The sequence below is a fragment of the Oreochromis niloticus genome, linkage group LG5, assembly GCF_001858045.2.
Source record: "Oreochromis niloticus isolate F11D_XX linkage group LG5, O_niloticus_UMD_NMBU, whole genome shotgun sequence".
NCBI classification, from domain to species: domain Eukaryota; kingdom Metazoa; phylum Chordata; class Actinopteri; order Cichliformes; family Cichlidae; genus Oreochromis; species Oreochromis niloticus.
This window is the reverse complement of record NC_031970.2, coordinates 21,574,708-21,597,026: the sequence shown is the minus strand read 5'-3', so window position 1 is coordinate 21,597,026 and position 22,319 is coordinate 21,574,708. Positions and strand designations below refer to the sequence as shown.

The following is a 22,319-nucleotide window of genomic DNA, read 5'->3' as shown; positions in this document are numbered from 1 at the left end:
AAAAAAATGGGTTTGTGAGGTTTGCAAATCTTTCTGTTTTTATTTAATTTTACACAGGGTCGCAACACTCTGGCTTTGAACTCAGTTTGACTTCATCTGAGACAATCTGACCATTTTCCAGGCTGAAGCCATGAAAAGAGCATCGATGCTGTAACTGGGCACATTTGGCTTCCTGCGACCCGACCATAAATCATGAAGGATACACTCAGCGCAGGTGGGCAGACTTCAATCCCTCCATCAGTGCTGTTTTCGGGAGTCCGCACAGGTGACTTGACAGCTACCTGAAGCGCTGTGTGGGCTGATGACTCACAAACCGAGCACTGATGACTAGAAATATTTTGTGCACGCACCCACGCTGCCCAGCACTCCGCGGGGCGCGCTCCTGCACGTGCACTCTAACACAGCAGGCATCAAAGCCATTTACGTCAAGCCAGACAGGAAGAAGAAATCCAATCTGATGGCACGAGCTTGCTCCTCCGGTCCACCCGAACTGTCCGCGAGCGGCGAGCTGCACTGAGGCCACTTTTATCGCCGTTTGTGCTGCATTAACTTCATCCTGCAAGGTCACCCTCGGATCTCTCACCAACTGCACTGAGTGCATAACTCAATGTTTTTTCTGTCGCCCATGGATCCCGTTTCACGCGGATTTTCTTCGCGTGCACTGAATTGGATCGCATCTTATGGCAGACATTTCAGCCATCGCCCATCTGATCCACTGTGAGAGAAAATAACTCGACGAGAGCTCGGTGAGATGACAAACCCACAGCGACCATCCCTGCTCGCCTTATCGGCACTGCTGCTCTGCACGCTACCCCAGACAGCTGGCTCTCATCAGCTCAACAGCTCATCATCATCATCATCATCGGCGTCCTCATCAGAGGTGAGAGACAGAAATAATGTGACCCAAAATTGGCTGAGACAGACTAACGTCACTCCCAGCGATCAGAGCAGGCCATCATCAAAGCGTGAAGAGGTAACAGGCCACGTGAAGAGCTCCTCGTTCAACACAAGTCGAGGCAATCATTATCATCATCATAACAATAATAATAATAATACTGTGATATCTGACAGCCCTGGCAGGGCACCGAGATGGAGCCCGGAGGATGTGCCATCACCGGTGTGCGCCTACCGAGTAATCGAGGGAGGCATTGGGGGGCAGCTGTGCTTTCGGCACACTCTGTTTGGGTACAAGTGCTCTAAGGGAGAGTGCAGGAGTGCGGTGTCTTTCGGGAAGCTAGTGGCAAATATTCTCACCAACGGCAGCGTACTGTTACAGTGGACCCACCAGTCCGAATCCACAAAGACTAAAGAGGCCAGCAGTCCCGGGACGAATGCGACAGCGGAGGAAACTTCGCGATCAGACTCTGTTTTCAGGGGCCGACGCCACAGACGCGGGGGCTACGAGGTAAGCTGCTGGTGGAATGGCAGCTACACTCAGTTTGAATGCGCCGGTGTCCATCTTGGGTCGGGCTGCAGGGACTTTCTGCTCTCCGAGCTGCACGAGAACATCCCGTACCGCATCTGTCTGCGCGCCCTGGGCCGCTCCGAGCCAGCCGAGAGGCCGGAGCAGGACTGCGTGGAGTTCACGCTGCCGCCGTCCGGGATGCAAGACATTGTGATCGCCATGACAACGGTGGGCGGGGCTATCTGCGTGATGCTAGTCATCATCTGCCTGCTGGTGGCGTACATCACGGAAAACATCATGAGCCCCGCGGCACAGCACACACACTCCTACCGCGCTCACTCACATCACTGATGCACTAAAATGGCCCACATGAACGCGCACCGCGGTCATGTCTTATCTCTGTGGAGACTTGTTTCTGCCCCTGGGGGAAAAATGAACGGGTTTTTTTGTAATCCATTTGTCAAAATGTCAAGTTATTTTCTCAATTTCGAGTCAGTTTTGCGAAAATAACCCAAAATTTTGGCTTTTTAGTTGCAAAAAAAGTTTTCTCAGCTGCTGAAACAAGTTTCCATAAATCTCGCAGTCATAGTTAATATTTATATTAGTCCTATTTTCCTTTTTTCCAGTATGACACACTCATCCTGTTATGACCTAACTGAAGCACAATCTACTGTGGCTCTACTAATAACATGCCTTCTGAACCTCAGCGAGGATGCACTGAACCAAAATTAGCCTACTGGTTATCTGCAATTTGTAAATACAGCAGTTTACTGTGTCACGTTTCTGTTCAAGGCTGTCTGCGGATTGAATCAGGCAGCATGTCTACAGCAATACCAATAATGAAATGGCTTTTAGTACATGAGAAACAAGAGTTTTGCTAAACGTGCAGCCTGTAAAAGTGTCCTTAATGGGACACCGAAAAATGAAACTTTACCAGTTACCACATTTCTCCACTCGAGTCATTCACAACAACACTGTTTTTGCTTTGTTTGTCGTTTTCTGACGGGCAATACAATCTGGTGTACAATCTCCAAATACTGTGCCAAACATCTTCAGTTAAACCACCTTTCTGTCCTGCTGTCAGTGAATAAAGTACTATGAGGTCATTTTTAATAATGAGCAGCTGTCCTTTTTCTTCTTCTTTTCTCAGTGTGTGTGTGTGTGTGTGTGTGTGTGTGTGTGTGTGTGTGGTCAGTTTACATACAAAATAAGAACCAAACAAAAGTAAAAAATAAAATGAACTCACAAAACATTACAATGCATGAAAACTACAGAAAAGCACAAGATGGTGAGTGACCATCTGGACTTTTGACTTGGGCATTGCAACACCTTGACTGATTTCTTTTTCAGCTATTTCGTTTTAGATTTGCTGCTGTGTTTGGGATTATTGTGGTTTGTTCAGATACAATTTTACAAACCTAAGTCATGACCATTTTTTTCCTGGCAATGCTTCCAAACAATCCATACTCTTTCAGTCTTTTTCTAATTGCACTGTCTTGGACATCAGTAACTATCTGAGTTTGAAATGTAGGTCTTGGATTTTGCTGGGACGTCCACTCCTGAACACTGGCAGCTGTGTCCAATGTTTTCCACTTGTGAATGATTTATCTTGCTGTAGAATGATGGCCTTCAAACAGTTTGGAAAAAGCCTTGCAGTTGCGTAGACAGCAGCAATTGCTTCTCTGGGTCACTGCAGATTCCCTTGTGCCTTGCCAAAACACAGCACTGTACGAATATATTAAATAGAAAGTAAAAGTTGTAAGACATGAAATACGGAATTAATGGTCACTATGTTTGTATGCACTGCTTCTAAAAGCTCGTTGACTGTGTCTGCTTACTGAAGACTTTAATGGTACGAGAGATTTTTTACTAAATGCCACATCTACTGTGGCAAAAAGGGAAGGCCGAGCTCTTCCGGCATGTTTTCCTTACAGACGTTACGTGGTCTCACTGCGCTGAAAGCTGAGAAGCTCCGCCCTCAATGTGACATCATTTAAAGCCGTATCGAGGGCAAGTTGCCGCTCCGCCATTTTAACTTCCTGCTTCTAAAGAAGACGAGCTTATCGCGCTGTATCTACACTCGAAAAGCGTTTTCGTTGAATCCCAACAACGGTTTTTTTATTGTTTATTTCTCTCGTAGGGATAAAAGTAACAGCCTCAGTTAGGTTTTGAGTTCATATCGGTTAGTTTCAGCCGGAGAGTCGCGATGCCGAGCCACCCGCTGCGTGTAGCGGTTGTGTGCTCGAGCAACCAGAACCGCAGTATGGAAGCGCACAATATCCTCAGGTAAAGATGAGACGACTGGAAGAAGAGAGAAGGAAGGCGGCCACAAAGTGATCGAAATCTGTGCGGCTTTCTGAGCCGTGTCGAGGCGGTGACAGCCCGTCAGGCCTCGGCGCTTTTTAACAATGGACTTCGAGCTCAGAGCGCCACACCGAGGCTGCAGCTCGACTTAAACGCAGATTTCTGACCGGGTTTCACAGGTTTAGGGTCGCCTAGAATGGTCTTAACTAAGATTCTGCTGTCAAACTGATTTTTAGAGAAGTCACACCAAGGCCCAAGTTGTTGGGTTGTGTTCTCCCCCACATGTTAACAAGAGCGCCCCCTGTAGGGAATCCTCTGGGAGGGAGAGTCTGGAGGTTTCACAGCGCCGGCAGGCTCCGATCAGCTGCTTCATCCACCACATTTTATGGAGTTTTGTGTTGTGTTGATCAGATCTTCTTACACAGATTTCACTACAAAAAAAAGAGCCTTTCAGCTCTCTTTAGATATTTTCTTACTAACTGCACTGGATTAGAAAAATAGGCTGGGGTAGAAGAGATCTGCAGACCAGGGTGACAAACTGTCACATATTTTATTGTTTTTGTTTAATCTCCTTTTTGTTTATCTTTAAAAAAAAAAAAATTAAAATGGTTAGCTGATGGATTACAGATGGGGTGGAAATTTGACTGGTATTTTGAGGTGTCTTGGTTTTCATAAGCTCTTATTTTAAATGTGAGGAGGCAGTTTACAGGGCTGGGCTTACAGGTTACGTGACTGCTGTGGAAAGACTTATTTCCTTGTGCTTTCGTAATGTTTTCTCAAAGTTGTTGCATAATTCACTCTCTTGTCCTTTCTTCTCTGCAGCAAACGTGGATTTGATGTGCGTTCATTTGGGACAGGGTCTCATGTGAAGCTACCCGGTCCTGCCCCGGATAAGCCAAATGTGTATGACTTCAAAACGACATATGAACAGATGTACAACGACTTGGTCCGCAAGGACAAGGAACTGTATCCCCTTCCCACACACCTCGTCACACACATCCTCACACACTTACACTCACATATACTAGGAGCCAGATAAGTAAACGTGGCCTGTGTATCTGTCTTGATTAGATAGCTGTCTTGGACACTGAACAGTGCAAGGAGATGAAAACATGTGCAGGGATTTAAAAGAAGGGAAAAAAAAAAAAACCACAAAAAAACATGATGTTAAAAAGGTTTGTTTTTAAATCTTTAACATGCAGGGTGTGGAGAAAAACCTTGCAATACAGCAGCGGTGCAACAGTAAGTTTGCTTTGGTAAGAGCTAGGAATTTTTTTTTTTTTTTTTTTTTGCAATTTGAAATCGGTGTAACTTCGCTCACTGAAGTTTCCCGTTTTTGCTTGTTTCTGTTTAGTTTTGAAAATGTTTAGTTCAATTAGTTTCAGTCTTTTTAGTTATTGTAATGTTTGTGTGAGGCAACATTTAAAGAAGTTTAGAGTTGGTGTGAAAATGCGAAGCCAGCACTTTGAGGAGGGTTGACTCACATCCAGAGTCTCAATAAATGTGCAGTGAAGCCTCATCAGGCAGGTTTTTACCAAACTGACAAAGACAAAACTCAGTCTGCTTGTGTATGTATGTTTTTTTTGGGGGGGGGGGTTAAGTTTACTTCAGCTTTTAACTTAATAAAACGGGTTCAGTTTTATTTTAAATTCAGTTAACTAAAAAGTTTTGGGGGGGTTACCCCACAAACACCTTTTTTTTTTTTTTTTTTTTTTTTTGTGAATTTGATTAGGCTGCTTAGCATTACTGTGTCATGATTAATGCAATTACTGCATTTTAACAGTACGTTCAGAATATTTGTACCATTGAAGTAACACGAACGAGACGTTTTCTGACTTGCTTTTTGTAGTTCGTTGTAGAGAATAAGTGTTTTCTGAGTTATCAAAATTGTAAAACCTGATAAGGGCAAAACATAAACTGTTAGCAAAGAAGCTGAGTTTACCCAAGTGGATGACACCCACTGACCCCAGAAAAAAGCAAAAAAACGCATAAGGACCATGAATCTAAGAGGTTGTTTAAGCTGTAGGCTTGAGTGCCCCAAGGTAAGTTAAAGGTTATCAGCTACTCCTCATTAGCATGTGGTGTGTTTATGCTGAACCAAGGCACTCAGAAACATTAGATAATTAGTGGTGTTCAACAAAGAGTACAAGTGTGTTAGTCTGTAGTAGCTGCACTTTAACTGTGCAGGCACAGGACGACTTCTTTCTTTTCTTTTTTTAAACTTTATCATTAAAGTTCACTTTTTTTTCTTTTTTTTTCTTTTTTTTTATATCAGTAACCAGTAATCATGGTCCTTCTGTTTAAGCCTTCTTTTGCTTTTGTTCAATTTTGTTTTTTTTGTTTTTTTTAAAGTGTGCTAAATACACAGAAATATGCCTTTAATTCATCTGGTTATGGAGGACTGCAGGTTCGAAGATCAGACAAATTTTCACTGAGGTGTAATTTACTGTTGTGCTGCTGCTGCTGATGTTCCTGTATTGTAGGTGTTTTTTTCCCCCCAGCCTGCATTCAGGTAAAGTAACAAATCTGTTATCCTAAATAAGAAAATTACCCTGTGACACAGCTGTGCTGTATGATGAACAGAAGTCACTCTTCTTGTATTTTTTTTTTTTTTTAATCTTTAATTTTTGCTGTTTTGCATGGATTTCTCACTGATGTAGTTCACAACATCTACTTTTATTTATTTATTTAGACAATCTCTTCCCATTTGTAGTGAGTGGGTCATAGTTTATAATCCAATTTTTGAAAGAATAAAAAAAAAAAACCAGTGGTGACACTGCATCAGCCTGACAGTATCAGTGTGGCTTATTAAAACTCTGGATTTAATGCTGTTTTTAAAAAAAAAAAAAAAAAAGTCAACTATGTACCTGAAAATCCATCCTTTTAGCTTAATTTCTGACCCCTCATTGATGAATAGTCTGCATCACTAGAGGGCGATGTAGTTCATGCTAACTAGATATCACTGAAAAGTGCATCCTGCCCCCTTGTGTAGTTTGATTGAGATGCACTTTATATAAATGCTGCTTTAACCAGTGAGTTCTAATTGGGTGCACGCTGAAAAAATCTTCTCTGATTGCTCTGATCAGTTTTATTGTGTTTTGTTTGAGTGTTTTGTTTTTGTGTTTTGTTTTGGTTTTTTTCCCTTCTTGCCTTCTGCCGTGTATTCCTTGACCCTCCTCGCTCTTCAGATACACACAAAACGGCATCCTGCACATGCTGGACCGCAACAAGCGGATCAAATCAAAGCCAGAGCGCTTCCAGAACTGCAAGGACAAGTTTGACCTAGTCATCACCTGTGAAGAGAGAGTCTATGACCAAGTGGTGGAGGGTGAGGTTTTGTAACATTACTCAGTCATTCACAAACCCATTGCTTTGCTGCTTCTCCAACTGTAACCTGCCTTTGCCTGGTCTTTGATGCGTTTCCTAGATCTGAATTCCAGAGAGCAGGAGACACTGCAGCCTGTGCATGTAATCAATGTAGACATTCAGGATAACCATGAGGAAGCCACGCTGGGCGCCTTCCTCATCTGTGAGCTGTGCCAATGTGTGAGTGACCACATCTGTGAACTCTTTGAGGAGGCGTTTTCTTACAGATTTTTTTTTTTAAACAAATATTAATAAATATTAATAAATAATAAACCCTGTTTCAATTGGCATCTAATGAAAGGTTAAACGATCTATGTGAGTGGTGGAAATGAGGCGTGTGCGTGCACAGGTGGTGTTTTGATGCCTTTCCCTTGTGCGCCCCTGCAGATCCAGCACACCGACGACATGGAGAATGAAATCGACGAGCTCCTACAAGAGTTTGAGGACAAAAGCAACAGGCCTTTCCTTCACACTGTCTGCTTCTACTGAGACTCTGCAACAATTTGCAATAAACACAGACCGAGATCACAAGCAATCACACAGAAGTATATGGACACACATGCATCATACTCCTCAGTCATCCATGACTCAGTGCATACAGGTTGTGTGCCTACACAGCCACACACACACAGACACACACATAAATAGCTTTGGGTCAGGACCTAACAAATGGCTGCTGTTGGACATATTGTTGATAATGGGTTTTCCTCTAAGCAAAGGATGGACTCGCTGCTCTAGCTCTGCCTTTTATTCCTCCAGATCAAGGTCAGGCCAAGGTCACTCCCTCCAAAAATCACAGGTCCAGTCAAATCACTCAGTATGTCTCCTCAGGGAGAGCCACAACACCCACAGGACAGATTCAACAGCTCCTCCAGTTACTTTCATTTTTGTTTGGCACAGAATGATTTTTCTTTCTCAGATCTATGGTTAATTCAAGCATATATGCCAGATTTATTTAATATTTGGGAGGGTGTACATGTGTTTACACGCTGGAGGAGAGTTAATTGAAGTGTATGCTTGTTTCTGTGCGACCATGTGTTTGTAGATTAGTTAAGATTAAGTGGGTGGGCTAATTAATAATGAATAACCAAACCTAGACCTCTGAGGCTCTCATCGGGTGTGTTTCAGATATAATGTGTTGATTGATATTTAAACTCTATGCTGTATTTCTGGCCATAGTATTTTGGTTTGTTTGTTTTTTTTCTTGAACTGAAGCATTGTACTTATTTTCAAACTGCGAGCTCGGCTCAGAGTGCCTGATATTTGTTTTTTCCTGTATGTACATATGAATCTACTAAAGAACGAAGCCTCTCTAAGAAATAGTTCATGACCCTTTTTTGACTTTATCAGTATTTAGTTCCTGCTAAGTTATTTAATTACAAAATGGGTATTAGAAGACTAACAGCGCTGTTAGGACTGTTTTATGAGTGATGAGGACAAATGACCAGAATTGGATATAAAATATGGGCTGATCTTTATTTAGATTTGAATTATTGATTCAGTTTGACTAAAACCAAAGCAGTATATTAAAATATCAGAACAGAACATGGAGGGGCTCAGGTGGTAAAGTGGGTTGTATACTATTTGGAAGGGTGGGCGTGTCTTCACCACATGCTGAAGGTGTAGGTGCTTCAGCATGGCAGCTGTGCAGCTTCTACAGTGAGGATGCTCCCAGTGGTGGATCTGTAGAAATACTGGTATATTTATAATTAGAAATCTGCAAAAGCTTATAAAGTTCAAACATGAATGAATATGGAGTACAGACATTGCATCCAAAATATAGTGAAGTAGAGAGCAGCATAACATATAAAGTATAATGAAGGTGTACCTGAGTAAAGTACTTAAGTTAACACACTTGGTACATCCAACTACTATTCTTTAATCCAGTGGTAATATGAGATAATACAGAAGTTGGGGTATTTGGGAAAATTCATGTTAAAGAAGCCAAAACGCCACCTTTAAAAAAGTACATAAATAAAATAAAATAAAATACAACAAACATTCCCAAAATTAAGAGTGCTGCAGCCCACTGAAAACCAGAAAATCTCACAGGGCCCACCTAATCTTACATTTTCGCTCTAGTCAAACAGAGCCTCATAAATTTACTTGAAAATTACATTTAAAAAATAGGTCAGTGTAATGATTAATCACCTGTTTTAATTCACTTTTCATATAAATAAATACATTTATATAAATGTGACTGTACATACATGTGAGTAATTTCAAACTGGATTTCTGTTATCAATGCGACCCACCTGCAGTACCTTTGCGGCCCTCCAGGGGGCCCCGGCCCACACTGGAGGCCTAACCCTAACCCCCATGTTAGGGTAGGGTTGAGTCCACTGAAATGCACTATCACAGAATTAAATGGCTCAGGTAGGTAAGAGCTCAATTAGAAAAAAGGAGGATAAAGGAGTTCAGTAGATATAAATATAAAGCAGCAAATACAAGGACATGGACACATGGATAAATAAATCGTGGATGAAGATTGTAAAAATAATTAAACTGTGAGATTAACAGTCAGATTGGGGGCCAAATACATTTTAGACACGCCCCTGCTCATCAGTGAAAATATAAAAGAGGCATTATCAACGGATGACAGTCGTATTTAAACTATTCTATGGGCTTTGAAAGAAAATATAAATATTACAAAAATGTTAGGACTGCCCACAGTCCACAGATTTGAAAGAAGATAAGGTCCAGCTGATATTCAGCTGCATGCTGACCGTAACCAAGATGACCACTTACTCTGTAAACTAGTATCAGCTGATGGAAAGCAAAGCGAATCGTGGGCTTCAGTCATCCACAGCCTGAGCAGAGAGGACTGATCTACAGGCACGAGACCACCTCGGAGCGCACGTGAGTCTTGACGTGAGCCGTTTCTTTCTTTTTTTTCTCTGTCATATGAAGGTCCGTGAAAGCAACCTGAGTTTGGTGTGAGTGATAAACGGATAGCTCGCGTGTGTGTTTCGCTTTGTTTACTCGGTCCTTGTTTGGTTTCAGTGCTGTGATTTCTGGGAACATGAACGCGCTTTTTGACCACTTTCACAACTTCTTCCTGCCGCTGCTGCGGGGGCACGAGCATGTCTGCCAGTGCTTCTGCGGGAGGTAACATCCACACAGCCCACTGAACCTCAGTACTGTTGGCTCTCTGTGATTGTAATCCTGCGGCCACGGCGAACTCATTTTTACCCCTGTGTAACTTTCACTCTGTCGGCTAATGCGAGCTTCAAAAGCAGTGAGGGCGCCAATTTCTATTTGCATCTATGTGCAAAACCGTGTAAGAATGTAGTTTACTGTATTTTATAAACAGGCTTTTTATATATATATTCTTCTAGATCACTACAAAGGTTGTTTCAAAGATAACAGAGCAGGCTAACTGAGATATTTGAAAAGTCAAATGACATCCTTTTGACTCCATCCAGAGTCATTTTTCATATTATTACTTATTTTCAGTGGCACGTATAAGCTTGCATAGATTTTGCCTGAAAATATTAAGGTTTGATATTTGGACATATATATAATGATAGTTATCTTCTGCAATCTGAAGGTTTTTTTTATTAGTGTGTGCACAAATACTGGACTTTACAGGACACTTATATGTATATATTTTAACTAGCCCATTTGTCCCAAATTCCAGATCCTGATTTATTTTGTTAATGACTATGGCCGGTGAACATTGCAAGCATTTATCTTTAATAGTTTTTGAGATATTTGTGTTCAAACATTGCCTCGAATTTCAAAGTGCCAAATAAATAAATCTTGAAAAGTATGTGACACTGTTGCTTCTTTTCTTTGTTATCACAGTGAACAAGCCTATCATGTTGTTCCATATCACGGAGCCATGTCCATTGACTGCTCCTACGGGGACTACATCATGACCCAGCAGGAAATGGATCTGATAGCTGGGATAATGTTGGGCATCTGCATCAGCTGGGTCTTGATGTGGCTGGATTCTGTTTGGCACAGGGCGCTTAACTGCTGGAGGACAAACCAGCTCACCAGTGGGTAATCACAAACCTTCGTCTGTGACGATTCAACTCAACACGAACAGAGACCTAAGTCTCTCAGTTTGAAAAAAGCTGTTACATTTTTACTGTGTGTGTTAACTCCTAATTATTATTTTTTTTACCTCCAGGTAATCGTTTCCATTCATGGATGCCAAAATTCAGAAATATAAGGAACGTGTTCAGGTGTCCACATCCTGAACCCTCGGAGGAATCCAGCAGAAACATGGTGCAGATAGAGCCACAGGTTGATGGAAGCACTTGACATAAAACTGTAGTTCTGATTGAAATATAACAGACTGTAATAACAGTTGTAATAATGATATTTTAACAGCGACTGGAACCACCAGCATGTAAAACAAAACAAAAAAAACCCCAAAACACTTCCTCAGGGAAATCTTGTAGAAGCAGATCTGCCCTTTCTCAGCCTCAGTTGCCTTTTTTCTCTGTTTGCAAAGTCTGTTTCTGTGATATGGAAACATTTAAGGGGTTAAGAAGCCTTAATTATACACACATGTACTGTACACTGGTTACCGTACACTGCCTCTGCAACTGTCAGTGTTTTTCTGTGCTTGTTACTTACAAACAAACTAATAAAAATGCTAAAAGCATTTAAAAGTATCTGCGGCTCTAAGGCTGCATGCCAGTACTCCATCCTGGTTTCGCACAATTCACAGGGTCACCTTTTTTCCCAGTGCATTCTCAATGCAGCGTGTACAGCAGTAGTAGTAAATGCTTATACGAGGCATATGCAGAGGTAGAGATAAGGAGTCGGCTTGTGTGGTCTAAGCCCATTCTTAGGAGCTCGAGGCCACTTTTCTGGTCAACCAGGTCTTATGCAAGTAGCTCAAACAGCTCTCCCAGCATGATACTACAAAAGACTTTAACCAGATGTTTTAATTCATTTTTATGTGTAAAACTGAAGTTTCCTCATATTGTGACAGATGCAAAACTGCTGAAGCCTCACTGATCCACATGTACTGGTCTTGTCCCAATCTCGTTCAGTTCTGGACAGACGTTTTTCATACCCTGTCCAGGATTCTCAGTGTGACGCTGGCCCCTGGTCCCCCTCTTGCTCTGTTTGGCATCAGTGGGAATGAGGTGCTTCTACTGGGATCTAAAAAACAGGCATTATCCTGTTGGCCAGGAGGGCAATCCTACTGAGGTGGCGGGACGCTGCCCCTCCCACTCACAAACAGTGGTTATATGACCTCATGGCGTGTCTAAAACTGGAAAAAATAAGACACTCACTCCAGAACTCTACTGGGAAATTTCAAAGCATGTGGGGTCCCTTCCTTGATGCATTTCAAAATCTATAACAATTTTTCAGCAAACTCTCTTATGTCAGGTGTGGAAATACAGTGTACAGGTCTAGGGCAGTGACCTGGGTGGGAATGAATGGGATTATTTTGCAGGGATTATGTTACTTTGGGATATATCATACATACGTTTATATTTCTCTTTCTTTCTTCTCTTTATTTCCCTTTTTTCTTTTTTTCCTTTTATTTCACAGCTGAAGATACATTTCTGAACTCATTTCACAGCCTAAATGTACAGATCATCTGTAACCCTTTTGTCTGTTTGTATGTATAATATATATGTTTATGTTTACATGTATAAAAGGAAAAACTCTTAATAAAAAGACATTGTTTAAAAAAATATCAGAAGTTTCCTTTAATGAATAATTGGGGAACATCTCAAGTGATAAATATATAAACCTTATGTCTATTAATTGATGGCTTTTTTTTTTTTTTTTTTTTTTTTTAAATAAGTCAAACATGTCCCCATCTTTCTAAATCAACCTTCACTTTCCCTGTCAGGAATGCCAGATTGATGTCTTACTTATGCAAACCTGCACATCATGGTACATAAGAGGGTCCCATAACATGTGACAGGGCATTTAATCATGAAGCCTTTTACAAACCAAGGACAGCTTCATGCCCTTGACTTTCCTTTGAATATGAAGCTTCTACGGGAACTCGGTCATTATAGTGAAATACTGAAATCCCAGATGGATTCCTATAGGAAACGACAACCCACTCTTCTTATCATTGTCCGAATAGCCTTAATGTATTGTGTGGCTCTAACCTCTCTGCCTTTCAGTGACATATATGGAGGTGTCACAGTACGACTCTTTATTAGCCTTTCAGGCCTCTGGCTTCTAAAAGAAACACCACAAATGATCAATTGTAGTAACAATCTTTACTTTTTATGAAAACATGGATCAGTTTCATTGTTTCAACAGAGACACTTTAATTAGTACATTTATATAGTGTAATTACAGACACAGCGACTGGTTTCCATGTAAAGTAACGTTTACATTGTGTACATGATCCATCAGACCGAAAGAGTCTCAGGCGTCATTTGTCTTTTGTAGTTAATTGGTTAACGCTAGAAACTCATCTTCTGTCGTAAAGACAGTCCCAACAGGCTTTAGATTGAAACTTTCTAGTTAAAGAGGCAGAAAGCTAAAGTTTTCCTATCCAGGCAGCACCACTGGAAAAAAAAACATAACTCAAACTGGAGTTCCATCTTTAGGAGGAGAGTCTTCTCTCATCTTGCCATCAGTGGAGGCAGGAGGTTGACCTGAACTCTCTGCTGTACTGTTGTGTCCAGCTAGGTCATCACTTTCACCCTCTGCCGAGAGGTTCATAGGTGCTTGCTTTTCATTAATCTCAAGGACAGGAGCGATCACCTCCTGGGCATGAGGCGTCTCGCTGAGGGGCAGATTAAAACCCATTTTTCCTCCGCTGCTCGTCACCCCAGCTGGTGGAGGAGTAAGGCTCTTCGCCGCCTCCTCTCCTCGCAGCCAGTCCATCTTCTGAAGGTGCTGCTTGACAGCATCGTCGACCCGAGCGTCGATCATAGCCTCTGTCAGGACGCCATCCTCAGAGGAATATGCTGCCGCCTGAAGGAAAACAACAACATTTTCATTTTGAAATTAAGATCCACTCTCCAGTGGTATGACAAGGTTTCAGCTATGGAAGCAAAGATAATCTGATGATTCGTACCTGCCAGGCCACGCCCAGCTTGGAGATCTCTCTTCCGGACATGCCCTCTGTCCGCTTCGCTATCTCAGAGCACTTTTTCCCATAGTCAAACTGCGCCAGCTTCAGCCTCCTGTAAACACAAAGCAGAATAAGACCATGAAAAGGCCAAGAAGGAAATTTCCAATGTTACACAGTATAGTGTTCCTACACTAGCTGAGACATGCAATCTCTCCACAGTCTTGGCTCTACCCCAGGACCTCCTCCCAGGTGGACATGCTAGAAACACCTCCAGTATAAGGCATCTTACTCTGAATCGGATGGCTCAACCACCTCAACTGGCTCTTTTTAATGTGGAGGAGTAGCCGCTCTACTCTGAGCCTCTCCGGAATGATCAAGCTCCTAACCTCAACTATAAAAGACAGCCACACCACCCTTTGGAGGAAGCTAATTTCTGCTGTTTGTATCTGTAATAGGTGAGGTAACCTGACAGCTTCACTGTCACGCTCTGCTCTCTGTCATCACCGACACGCTACTCGGAGACTTGTCTATTGCCACTTTAACAGCTCTATTCTTGTGTACTCACTGTCTCCCTCCAGTGGCCGGCTCCAGCACATATTTGTCAAAGTATAACCGCACCAGCCTCTCCCTCTCCTCGAGACCCGGCAGCGCAAAATTCACTATTTCATCTATACGGTCGTTTATGGCCCAGTCAAACTGCTCCGGCTGGTTACTGGCCAGCACCAACATAAACCTGCATAAAAAGACACACACAAGGAAACACAAGAGTCAAGCAGCTTAATAAAGGTAGGAAGTAAATCACAGTGGTTATGAAATTGTTAAAGTTCGGTTGTGAACGTGTGAAATAGATTTTTACTTGTTGCTCTGTTCTCCAGTGCGATACAAAAAGGCATTGAGAGTGGCTCTGAGGTCTTCACTGATCTTCTCCTATTGAAAAAACAAAATAAGGTAATGAACAGCTGCTTCTTTCATATGTAATCGGCAGGTTTTTTGAGTAATGAAATAAACGCAGACTTACGGTGGCTCTCTTGCGGAGGAATGCATCGGCTTCATCAACAAACAGAAGCAGTCTGTGATTGGAAACATGGCAGAAAGGACGTGTTTTGTTACATCTGGTGCACTTTGTGATATTGGTGCAAATATAATAATAAAGATGTTAGGTGACATATTTTGAGCATCATACCCGCGTCGACTCGTGTTGGCCCAATCAAACACTTTGTGCATGGCGGTGACACCATCGCGGCCCATGGGCGCTACATCACCACCGGTCATAATGGCGTAATCCATCCCAGAATGCACTGCCAGCTTCTACTCCACATACACAGAAATCCTCCAGTCAGACAAAGCACTGGTTTATATTTTTGGACATCTGAGTATGCTTTAGTTCTCTGGCGTACCTTAGCGAACAGCGTTTTGCCCGTCCCCGGAGGACCGTACATGAGGATGTTCCTGTACAGGCCGTTGTTCTGCCTTGTGTTTCTTGTTGCTATGGCAATGTCACGCACACGCTCCTCCAGGGAAGGCTAAGAGATGCGAAAGCGCTGTTATTTCAAGTTGAGACAAAACGGCAATGATTTGCACTTTTATACCGCATGTCCACTTACACTGAGCACAACTCCCTCCAGGGCATCCTGAGGTTTACTCTTCAGCCGCTTGGCCATCTAAATCATTTCAAAGCAGTTATTAGTACAACAAAATCTGCAGCTTAAAAATAGCAAAATTACGAAGTCATCATTAGCTACCTTGACTGGATGCTTGACCGCCTCTGCGACAGTGAATCGGGAAGTTTCCCGGACTAGTGACGGCTTTCCGAGCCTGGCCTCGATGTAACGTCCGGCCACTGCTGTTGCATTTCGAGCTGAATACACTCCCACAGCCAAGAGGGTCAACCCTGCCACCTGGTGAAGAGAGGAAACCATTATAGATCAGGAGAATTCACTACATTCAAACTCCATTATGAGCAATGATAGGCAGAGCATTTTTGTTTTTAAGAAGATAATATTTATAGTTGAGGTAACATCTGGGGTATAAGATCTTCATAGTTGTAGCCAAAAACATTTATAGAAACAATATGAAGAAAAGCCTTTGAGATGCCTTTCTGAGAATGGAAGTGTTTGAAAACCCACAGCAGTATTTGCTTTGATGTATATATAACGGAGTCAAAGGACACAGTCAATTTAAATGTTTAGCACATCTGTGAATACATACATGTTGGACCTTTTAATGCTGCGTTCCAGATTAAAGCAGAAGTCTGTATTTACGAGTTTCCAGTCATAATCTTCATCCAGAATAACCCCTAACCTCGGATTTCCAACTCAGAAAGTCGGAGCAGCCCCATGAATGCCGAGTTTACCACCAGAGATGTCGGCAGTGAACATAAACAGTAGTAAAACTGTAAAAGGTGTAACGTGTACTGCCACTGTTGTGTATTTGGGGCATGGCAAATGATTCACAGACCAGGCTCTATCCATGCATCTGCTGCAGCAGCATTTCAAAGCACACCCACACAAAAACGTATTGCTCTGTTCTGCCATCTTGCTAAGAAGCAAAACAAATCCTGTTTGTCTGACTTCTACAGAAACATTAGTGTTTGATTTATGTTACTTGAACACAGCATAACTAACTGTGCTTTAGTGTACTCTTTAGGCATATTCATGTTTGTTTTCACTGGAATTTCAGTGACAAATTCTCCCTTGAATGGAAGCAGAGTATCTCACCGTGGCAGTCACTTTGTCCCAGTCTGACACAAAAGCCCTGAATCCTTCTCCAAACACAGCACCTGCAGTCCTGAAAGCAAACACATGTTAACTGTGAGCACGCCTTTAAGAGTCTGTCACAGTGCCGGTGTTGACACTGTTAAACATTTACTGAACTTAAGCTGTTTTCACGCATGAACTCCAGAAAATGGACAAATATTAGCTTCTCTCACATTCAGCAAACAGCAGGACAAAGCCAGCATCAGTGAAATTTGCTCTACTGTAAATACTCTGTTTGGTTTAGATGAGGGTGCTGCTCGAGTAGAGTGTGTAGGAAGCAGGACTTTAGACTCTATAAAAGACAGACGCAGCTTCCAACACTGAAAAGTGCATTAAAACTGCATTCTTTTAACAGCCAGCAGGTTGCAAAAGGATTTCCAGCTGTACTGAAGTTTTGCAGACACATGACACTGAATTGTTCCCCAAAACATGTTATGAGTGGTTCCTGTAGGCTGATGGCAGTCGCAGGGAAAATGATTGCTAAAGCCCCAGTAACACAGGCCTGTGGACCAGTCAGTGACCCCCTGCAACCACCTGTCACTAGGGGGAAAAGAAAAAAAAAAAAAAAAAGTGCATTCTCCAAACAGATAGAAAAAACCTCCTTGTGACTGCTTTTGCTGCTAACAGTAGTGCAACTTGAAAAAGTGCAAGTGGAAATAGAGAAGACTGCACATTTTGAAACACATCGAATCAGTATCGCTGAGGCATTAAAGGCGAACTCCATTTCCACTACATATTTCCCTAGCAACCAGTGGGTGTGTCATGTCACGCTTGATACAGTAGCCATGCTTAAAGTCTATGGGAAAACGACTCTGTCCCTCTGTGACCTCAGTAAATAGCTTCCTGGTGACTTTATTAGCCCAATCACTAGTTTCAGGTCATATTAAGTAAAACATGAAGTCTATTCTGTAAATGATCTTTTTTAAAAGTCAAGAACTCAGGTTATCAAGGTTATGCACAATGTCCTTGTTTTTCAAAACAAAAAACAAAAAAAAGAACCCAAGATGGCGACTGAGTCTTCTGAGTCAAACAGATAAGTCAATCTTTTATATAGTCTGTAGATGTGATACAGACGACCGCGCGCTAGCAGTGAATTCATTTGAACTCCTCTCACATCGGTACAATTGGACTTTTACACACAGAAGCTGACATATTGAAGGCAATTTAATGCCTGATCCAGCCGTGTCAGACATTTGTGTGCTTGCATACATCTCAGTCAAGTAAATTCTATAAAAGCTCAGGGCTGCAGCGCAGGTGCGAAAATGGCTTTACAAGAAACTGCATTTAAAAAAAAAAAAAAAAAAATTATCATCATTCATGACCTTAAAAACCAGCGATACACCATTATAAACAGCTCAGAGCAAAACGATTTACTTTATGGACTCCAGGACGGTCTGTCTGTGTTCTGCAGCCTTCAGGCGGATCTGCTCTCGGATTATATCGGCGTTTTCCCTCTCCACTTTGGCTCGAGCTTTAGACTCTGCCTCAATACGAAGCAGCTCATTCTTGTGTCTCAGCTCCATCTCGTGCTCTATGGTCGCTAAACAACAAAGAGGAGAAAATAAAAAACATAAACCTCAGCTCATCGTGTCAAACATTTCAAAGCATCCCATCAATAACCGTGCTCGTTTCTTTACCTTTCCTCATGGCCTCCTGCTTCTGTACAGACTCCTCCTGTTTGCGAAGGCTCTCCTCATTCATGGCTTGCTGTTAAACAAGCACAAGACATTTAGTACTGTATCCCACTTCACAGCACGGTACAGCTGGAGTTGGAGGTTATGAACTCACCTGTTGCCTCAGTTGGTCCTCATATCGCTGCCTGGCCAGCTTGTCTTGGTATTGAGCTCGCTGATGGGACACAACCACAAAAACACAATTTGGTACAATTCACTGCTGTAATACTCACACTGCTCTTCCCTCTAAAGGAAAAGAAAAGGAGCTCATGTTTTTCCCCTCTTACAGCTTGATGCTGCTTGGTCTCCTCATTGACAGTTTTCCTCCTCTCTTCAGCTTGGATGCGTATCTGGTCACCTTTGAGTTGTTCCACTGCTGCTTCATATTCCTAAAGCGTGATGTGAGAGCACAATTGGGTCATTGGAGAACAGCGACAATTCATCGCAGCACAGAACATGGATGCCACCAAGGTCCTCGAGTGTCAAAGGAGCAAGAATACATGCAGCAGCGTCAAGTGAGCTAGAACACAACATTTTAGACCTACTTAAATAGAGCACCGCTGTTATAACGCCCAATCAGATGGCTTCAGTTCCAGTTCGAGACTACTCTTCTAGTCATCACATTGAAACATCTCATCTTTATGGTGCAAGCCCCCTTGCAACCAACCTCCACCCCAGCTCTTTTTTCACAGTTAGTGTGTCTCACCTGCTATCACTGATGCCTGCTCTGTGCTGGTCTCCCTGCCTTATTCCACCTATACATACTCAGGCAGGTCATTACAGTGGTGCTTACTCAGCTGTGTAAATATCTGAGTCAAGTTCTTATACAGTACTGTGTAAAAGTCTTAAGCCAACACCACGCAGTTCTTTCTATTTTGCTAGGAAAAGTGCAGTAATTCACCGTAACATGCAAACATACATGGAAATACAAAGTCTGTGCATGCTATGGCACAGCCTCCATCATGTTATACAGACGGTTGTACACATTCATTGTTGTTAATCTCTCCTGACCTTCTCCATACCTGTTGACTCATGCTGTAATATGCCAAGCTTTCAGCTAATAGCTCTTTAGGAATCACCTCAACCATGCAAAAAATAAATACCATTTAATGCATGTAGGCTGTGAGTAACTTCAAATTAGCTATTTGGCAAGTTGTCTGTTATGTTTAGAAACAACACGGGTTCATCTTGAGGTCATCCCTGTCAACACCACTAACAGTGCCCAAGTACAAGGACTGATTTTAAAATGAGTGAAAAAGCAGCCTCTGACAGAGCTTCGGAAAGCCCAGAGAACTTTTGATAAAGACCACTTTTAAAAAATACGGCTCCTTGAAAGGAAAACAAAGAAATGATGGGTGGCTTAAGACTTTTACACAGCACTGTACACGATGTGGAGCAATTTAAAGTCTTTTGACCACATCAAAAATGTCCAATATTTATGCCAAACCTCTTTTTTGTTGTTTAATTTTAAGTCCTACAATTCATTGACATGAATAGTCATCAGATAGAATCACTATCATTGTGTGATCAGCAACTGCGGCTTCATCTAATGCAGGTCTATAATACCTAGGAATTATCAAGCTGATAGAAACTGACTGATGTACCCAGTGTCCTGCTGCAGATGCAGAGTGATCAACTGCTCTGCTTTTATTTAGTTTTTCTAATTGATTTTCTTTTTCATTTTTTACTTGTGTGACTTAATCTTCTGGTTGTGGTGCTTCTTGGTTTAAGATTTGTGTGATGAACACATTTTTTTGAAGTATGTAGTGAGTAAAGGTGTTCACTGTACCTTCATCTTACTCTGGTGCTCCAGCTGAGTGGTATTCTCCTGCATTCGAGCCAGCTCCAGAGCTTCTTTGGCATGTCCTACACACACACACACACACACACACAGCTGAAGATGCATGTAGTTGCTTCAAAGCATTATGTTTGTGATGCCTGCTGTCTTTGCTGATCTCTGTGACTGACTGTATCCACCTTTGAGTCTTAACTACCAAACAACAGCACTACAGCCCTGAATGAAAGAATGAATGAATGAAATCATTATCAATAATCAAATAATAGTATGTGTTGCACGTGTGTGTGTGTGTGTGTGTGTGTGTGTGTGTGTGTGTGTGTGAGTCAGAGGGTGAGGTCTGGATGTTCTGAGCCGGACTGCAACGTTCGTGACCTTTGAACCCTGTCCTCTCTCTGGATGAAGGTGGATGCAGCTCAGCTCTGTAAGTCTAACTTCACGTGAGTTAAACCTTTAGTATTTATACCGGTGCTGGATGTCGGTGAGGGCCTCTTCAGCTACACTGATGCGACCACCACCGTCACCGTGAGCCAGAGAGCAGCAGATGCTGGTGCAACTCTGCTCTCCAAGAGCAGCCGTGTTGGTATGATCTGTACACACCTCCTCTAAGGAGACGCACCCGAAGCCCTTGAATACTTACGGGACTTGTCGAGCTCCTTGGCCGCCTGAGCAGCCCGCTCCAGCCCGGTGGGATCGAAGTTGCTCCATTTGTCCTTGGGTTTATCTCCACCGCCGCTGGAGCCCCCGGCCGGCGGAGGTGGCGGCGGTGGAGGCTGTGCCGGCAAACCGGGAGGCACCTCCGGCTGTCCCTTGTTCAGGCCGAACAGCCACGACATTTCGCCGAGAACAAATAAAGCACCGTTAAACCGGTTCTGTTGGACAGAGGATAGCAGCCGCACAGGTCTGTCACTACGCTTCCTCCACACGCGTGTCACGCCGAAAGCTTCTGCGCATGCGCACCAAACAGCGCAAGGTTTAGCTGAATAACAGCAGGCAGGATTGGCTCAGAACAAGTACTTCTTCTTCTGATTGGCGCTCAACGTAGTAGTCCTTAGTAGAGGTCATTGACGTAGCCCCGCCCACACTCGATACGGTAGCCGCGAAGGACCATAAAGCATACAATTGCCTGGAAAGGACGTTTACCCCCGGTTTCATCAGGCTGTTTCTGGTTTTGAAAGTCATTGAAGTGTCAGAGGATTGTTTCCAGGTTTTCTATATCAAATCTATTTTTGATTTACTTAAACTTCAAACCTGAAAATTTAAAGCAAACACTCTACACTGAAAACAATCTCCTCTCTTCAGTTTTAACCTTCTGTTTTCCAACATCTTCATGTTCCAGAGCAAGAGTGGGCAATTTATGTCCCCAAGGGGCTACTTGAGAAGCTGCTGTGGAGGCCCACACCAATAAGTTGTAAGAAGATAAAATAAACATTGAGCAGAATTCAGCTTATTGTTGATCAGGACAAAAGTAAATAAAATTCTTAAACTAAAAAAAAATCTGATGAAAGACAGCAAACCAGAATATATATCAAAAATGTTTAATGAGCTAAACATTTAGAGGACAACCGACCCACAAAAGGTGGTAAAACACATATTTACACAGAGACAAAAAAAAAAAAAAAAAAAAAAAAAAAAAAAAAAAAGGCCAACTTTAAAAACCAAACCAAAAAAAACCTCTCAGTCATAACTTAAGGTTGCATATGATAAACACAGGCTTATAGAAATGATAACAAAACCATCTGTGAAGACACTGGAGGTAATCAGGAGGTGACACCACATGTTGGACAGGTCTGGATTTGGAAACACATTCCTGTTTTAGGAAGTTTAAGTTTACCTCCTGCCAGGGTTTCTGTGCTGCCATTGATAAATACCAGTGAAAGTTGGATTTTATAGGTTTTATACATGTATTTCGTATGAAGAACACAATCAGAGACACTGATCTCAAAGTTCAGAAATCAAAATACTGCACACATAATGATCTGTGCTGCTGTAGGCAAGTTTACTT

The 22,319-nt window shown here is 42.4% G+C and overlaps 4 protein-coding genes across 7 annotated transcripts; 3 read left to right on the top strand and 1 right to left on the bottom strand.

Annotated features, from left to right (window-relative positions):
- The first annotated feature begins 4 nt into the window (after positions 1-4).
- On the top strand, positions 5-2,524 carry fndc10 (fibronectin type III domain containing 10). Its single transcript, XM_005469591.4, has one exon. The coding sequence runs from the start codon at positions 752-754 to the stop codon at positions 1,754-1,756; it is 1,005 nt and encodes a 334-aa protein (XP_005469648.1). The 5' UTR covers positions 5-751; the 3' UTR covers positions 1,757-2,524.
- Positions 2,525-3,390: 866 nt separating this feature from the next.
- Positions 3,391-8,391, top strand: ssu72 (SSU72 homolog, RNA polymerase II CTD phosphatase). Its single transcript, XM_003441430.3, has 5 exons — positions 3,391-3,691; positions 4,532-4,675; positions 6,898-7,037; positions 7,137-7,255; positions 7,463-8,391. The coding sequence occupies exons 1-5, from the start codon at positions 3,612-3,614 to the stop codon at positions 7,562-7,564; spliced, it is 585 nt and encodes a 194-aa protein (XP_003441478.1). The 5' UTR covers positions 3,391-3,611; the 3' UTR covers positions 7,565-8,391.
- A 1,043-nt stretch (positions 8,392-9,434) lies between these two features.
- tmem240b (transmembrane protein 240b) lies at positions 9,435-12,718 on the top strand. Of its 4 annotated transcripts, none has more exons than XM_025907303.1 (5): positions 9,435-9,934; positions 10,079-10,183; positions 10,883-11,079; positions 11,214-11,329; positions 12,088-12,718. In XM_025907303.1, the coding sequence occupies exons 2-5, from the start codon at positions 10,098-10,100 to the stop codon at positions 12,244-12,246; spliced, it is 558 nt and encodes a 185-aa protein (XP_025763088.1). In that variant the 5' UTR covers positions 9,435-9,934; positions 10,079-10,097; the 3' UTR covers positions 12,247-12,718. The 4 variants fall into 4 exon arrangements, with proteins under 4 accessions (XP_025763088.1, XP_025763090.1, XP_019214045.1 ...); XM_025907305.1 differs by having other exon boundaries at positions 9,435-9,946; XM_019358500.2 differs by having other exon boundaries at positions 10,883-11,083; positions 11,214-12,718.
- Positions 12,719-13,265: 547 nt separating this feature from the next.
- On the bottom strand, positions 13,266-21,289 carry atad3 (ATPase family AAA domain containing 3). The gene is made up of 16 exons (XM_003441260.5): positions 20,955-21,289; positions 20,309-20,385; positions 18,807-18,908; positions 18,635-18,694; positions 18,484-18,553; positions 18,221-18,386; positions 16,808-16,877; positions 15,833-15,988; positions 15,695-15,751; positions 15,488-15,613; positions 15,274-15,398; positions 15,109-15,160; positions 14,947-15,017; positions 14,656-14,823; positions 14,094-14,202; positions 13,266-13,990 (listed from the first exon to the last, which is right to left on the bottom strand). The coding sequence occupies exons 1-16, from the start codon at positions 21,148-21,150 to the stop codon at positions 13,598-13,600; spliced, it is 1,998 nt and encodes a 665-aa protein (XP_003441308.1). The 5' UTR covers positions 21,151-21,289; the 3' UTR covers positions 13,266-13,597.
- Positions 21,290-22,319: the final 1,030 nt, after the last annotated feature.

Excerpts from the sequence above, each read along its gene's own strand:
- fndc10 (XM_005469591.4), top strand. The coding sequence starts at position 752 with ATGACAAACCCACAGCGACCATCCCTGCTCGCCTTATCGGCACTGCTG.
- ssu72 (XM_003441430.3), top strand. The coding sequence starts at position 3,612 with ATGCCGAGCCACCCGCTGCGTGTAGCGGTTGTGTGCTCGAGCAACCAG. Across the intron at positions 3,692-4,531 it reads GAAGCGCACAATATCCTCAG|CAAACGTGGATTTGATGTGC; the intron begins GTAAAGATGAGA and ends TCTTCTCTGCAG. Across the intron at positions 7,038-7,136 it reads CTATGACCAAGTGGTGGAGG|ATCTGAATTCCAGAGAGCAG; the intron begins GTGAGGTTTTGT and ends TGCGTTTCCTAG.
- tmem240b (XM_025907303.1), top strand. The coding sequence starts at position 10,098 with ATGAACGCGCTTTTTGACCACTTTCACAACTTCTTCCTGCCGCTGCTG. Across the intron at positions 10,184-10,882 it reads TGCCAGTGCTTCTGCGGGAG|TGAACAAGCCTATCATGTTG; the intron begins GTAACATCCACA and ends TTGTTATCACAG. Across the intron at positions 11,330-12,087 it reads TGGTGCAGATAGAGCCACAG|TTCTGGACAGACGTTTTTCA; the intron begins GTTGATGGAAGC and ends AATCTCGTTCAG.
- atad3 (XM_003441260.5), bottom strand. The coding sequence starts at position 21,150 with ATGTCGTGGCTGTTCGGCCTGAACAAGGGACAGCCGGAGGTGCCTCCC. Across the intron at positions 15,161-15,273 it reads GCCAACACGAGTCGACGCGG|ACTGCTTCTGTTTGTTGATG; the intron begins GTATGATGCTCA and ends TTCCAATCACAG. Across the intron at positions 15,018-15,108 it reads TCCTCCGCAAGAGAGCCACC|GAGAAGATCAGTGAAGACCT; the intron begins GTAAGTCTGCGT and ends TTTTTTCAATAG.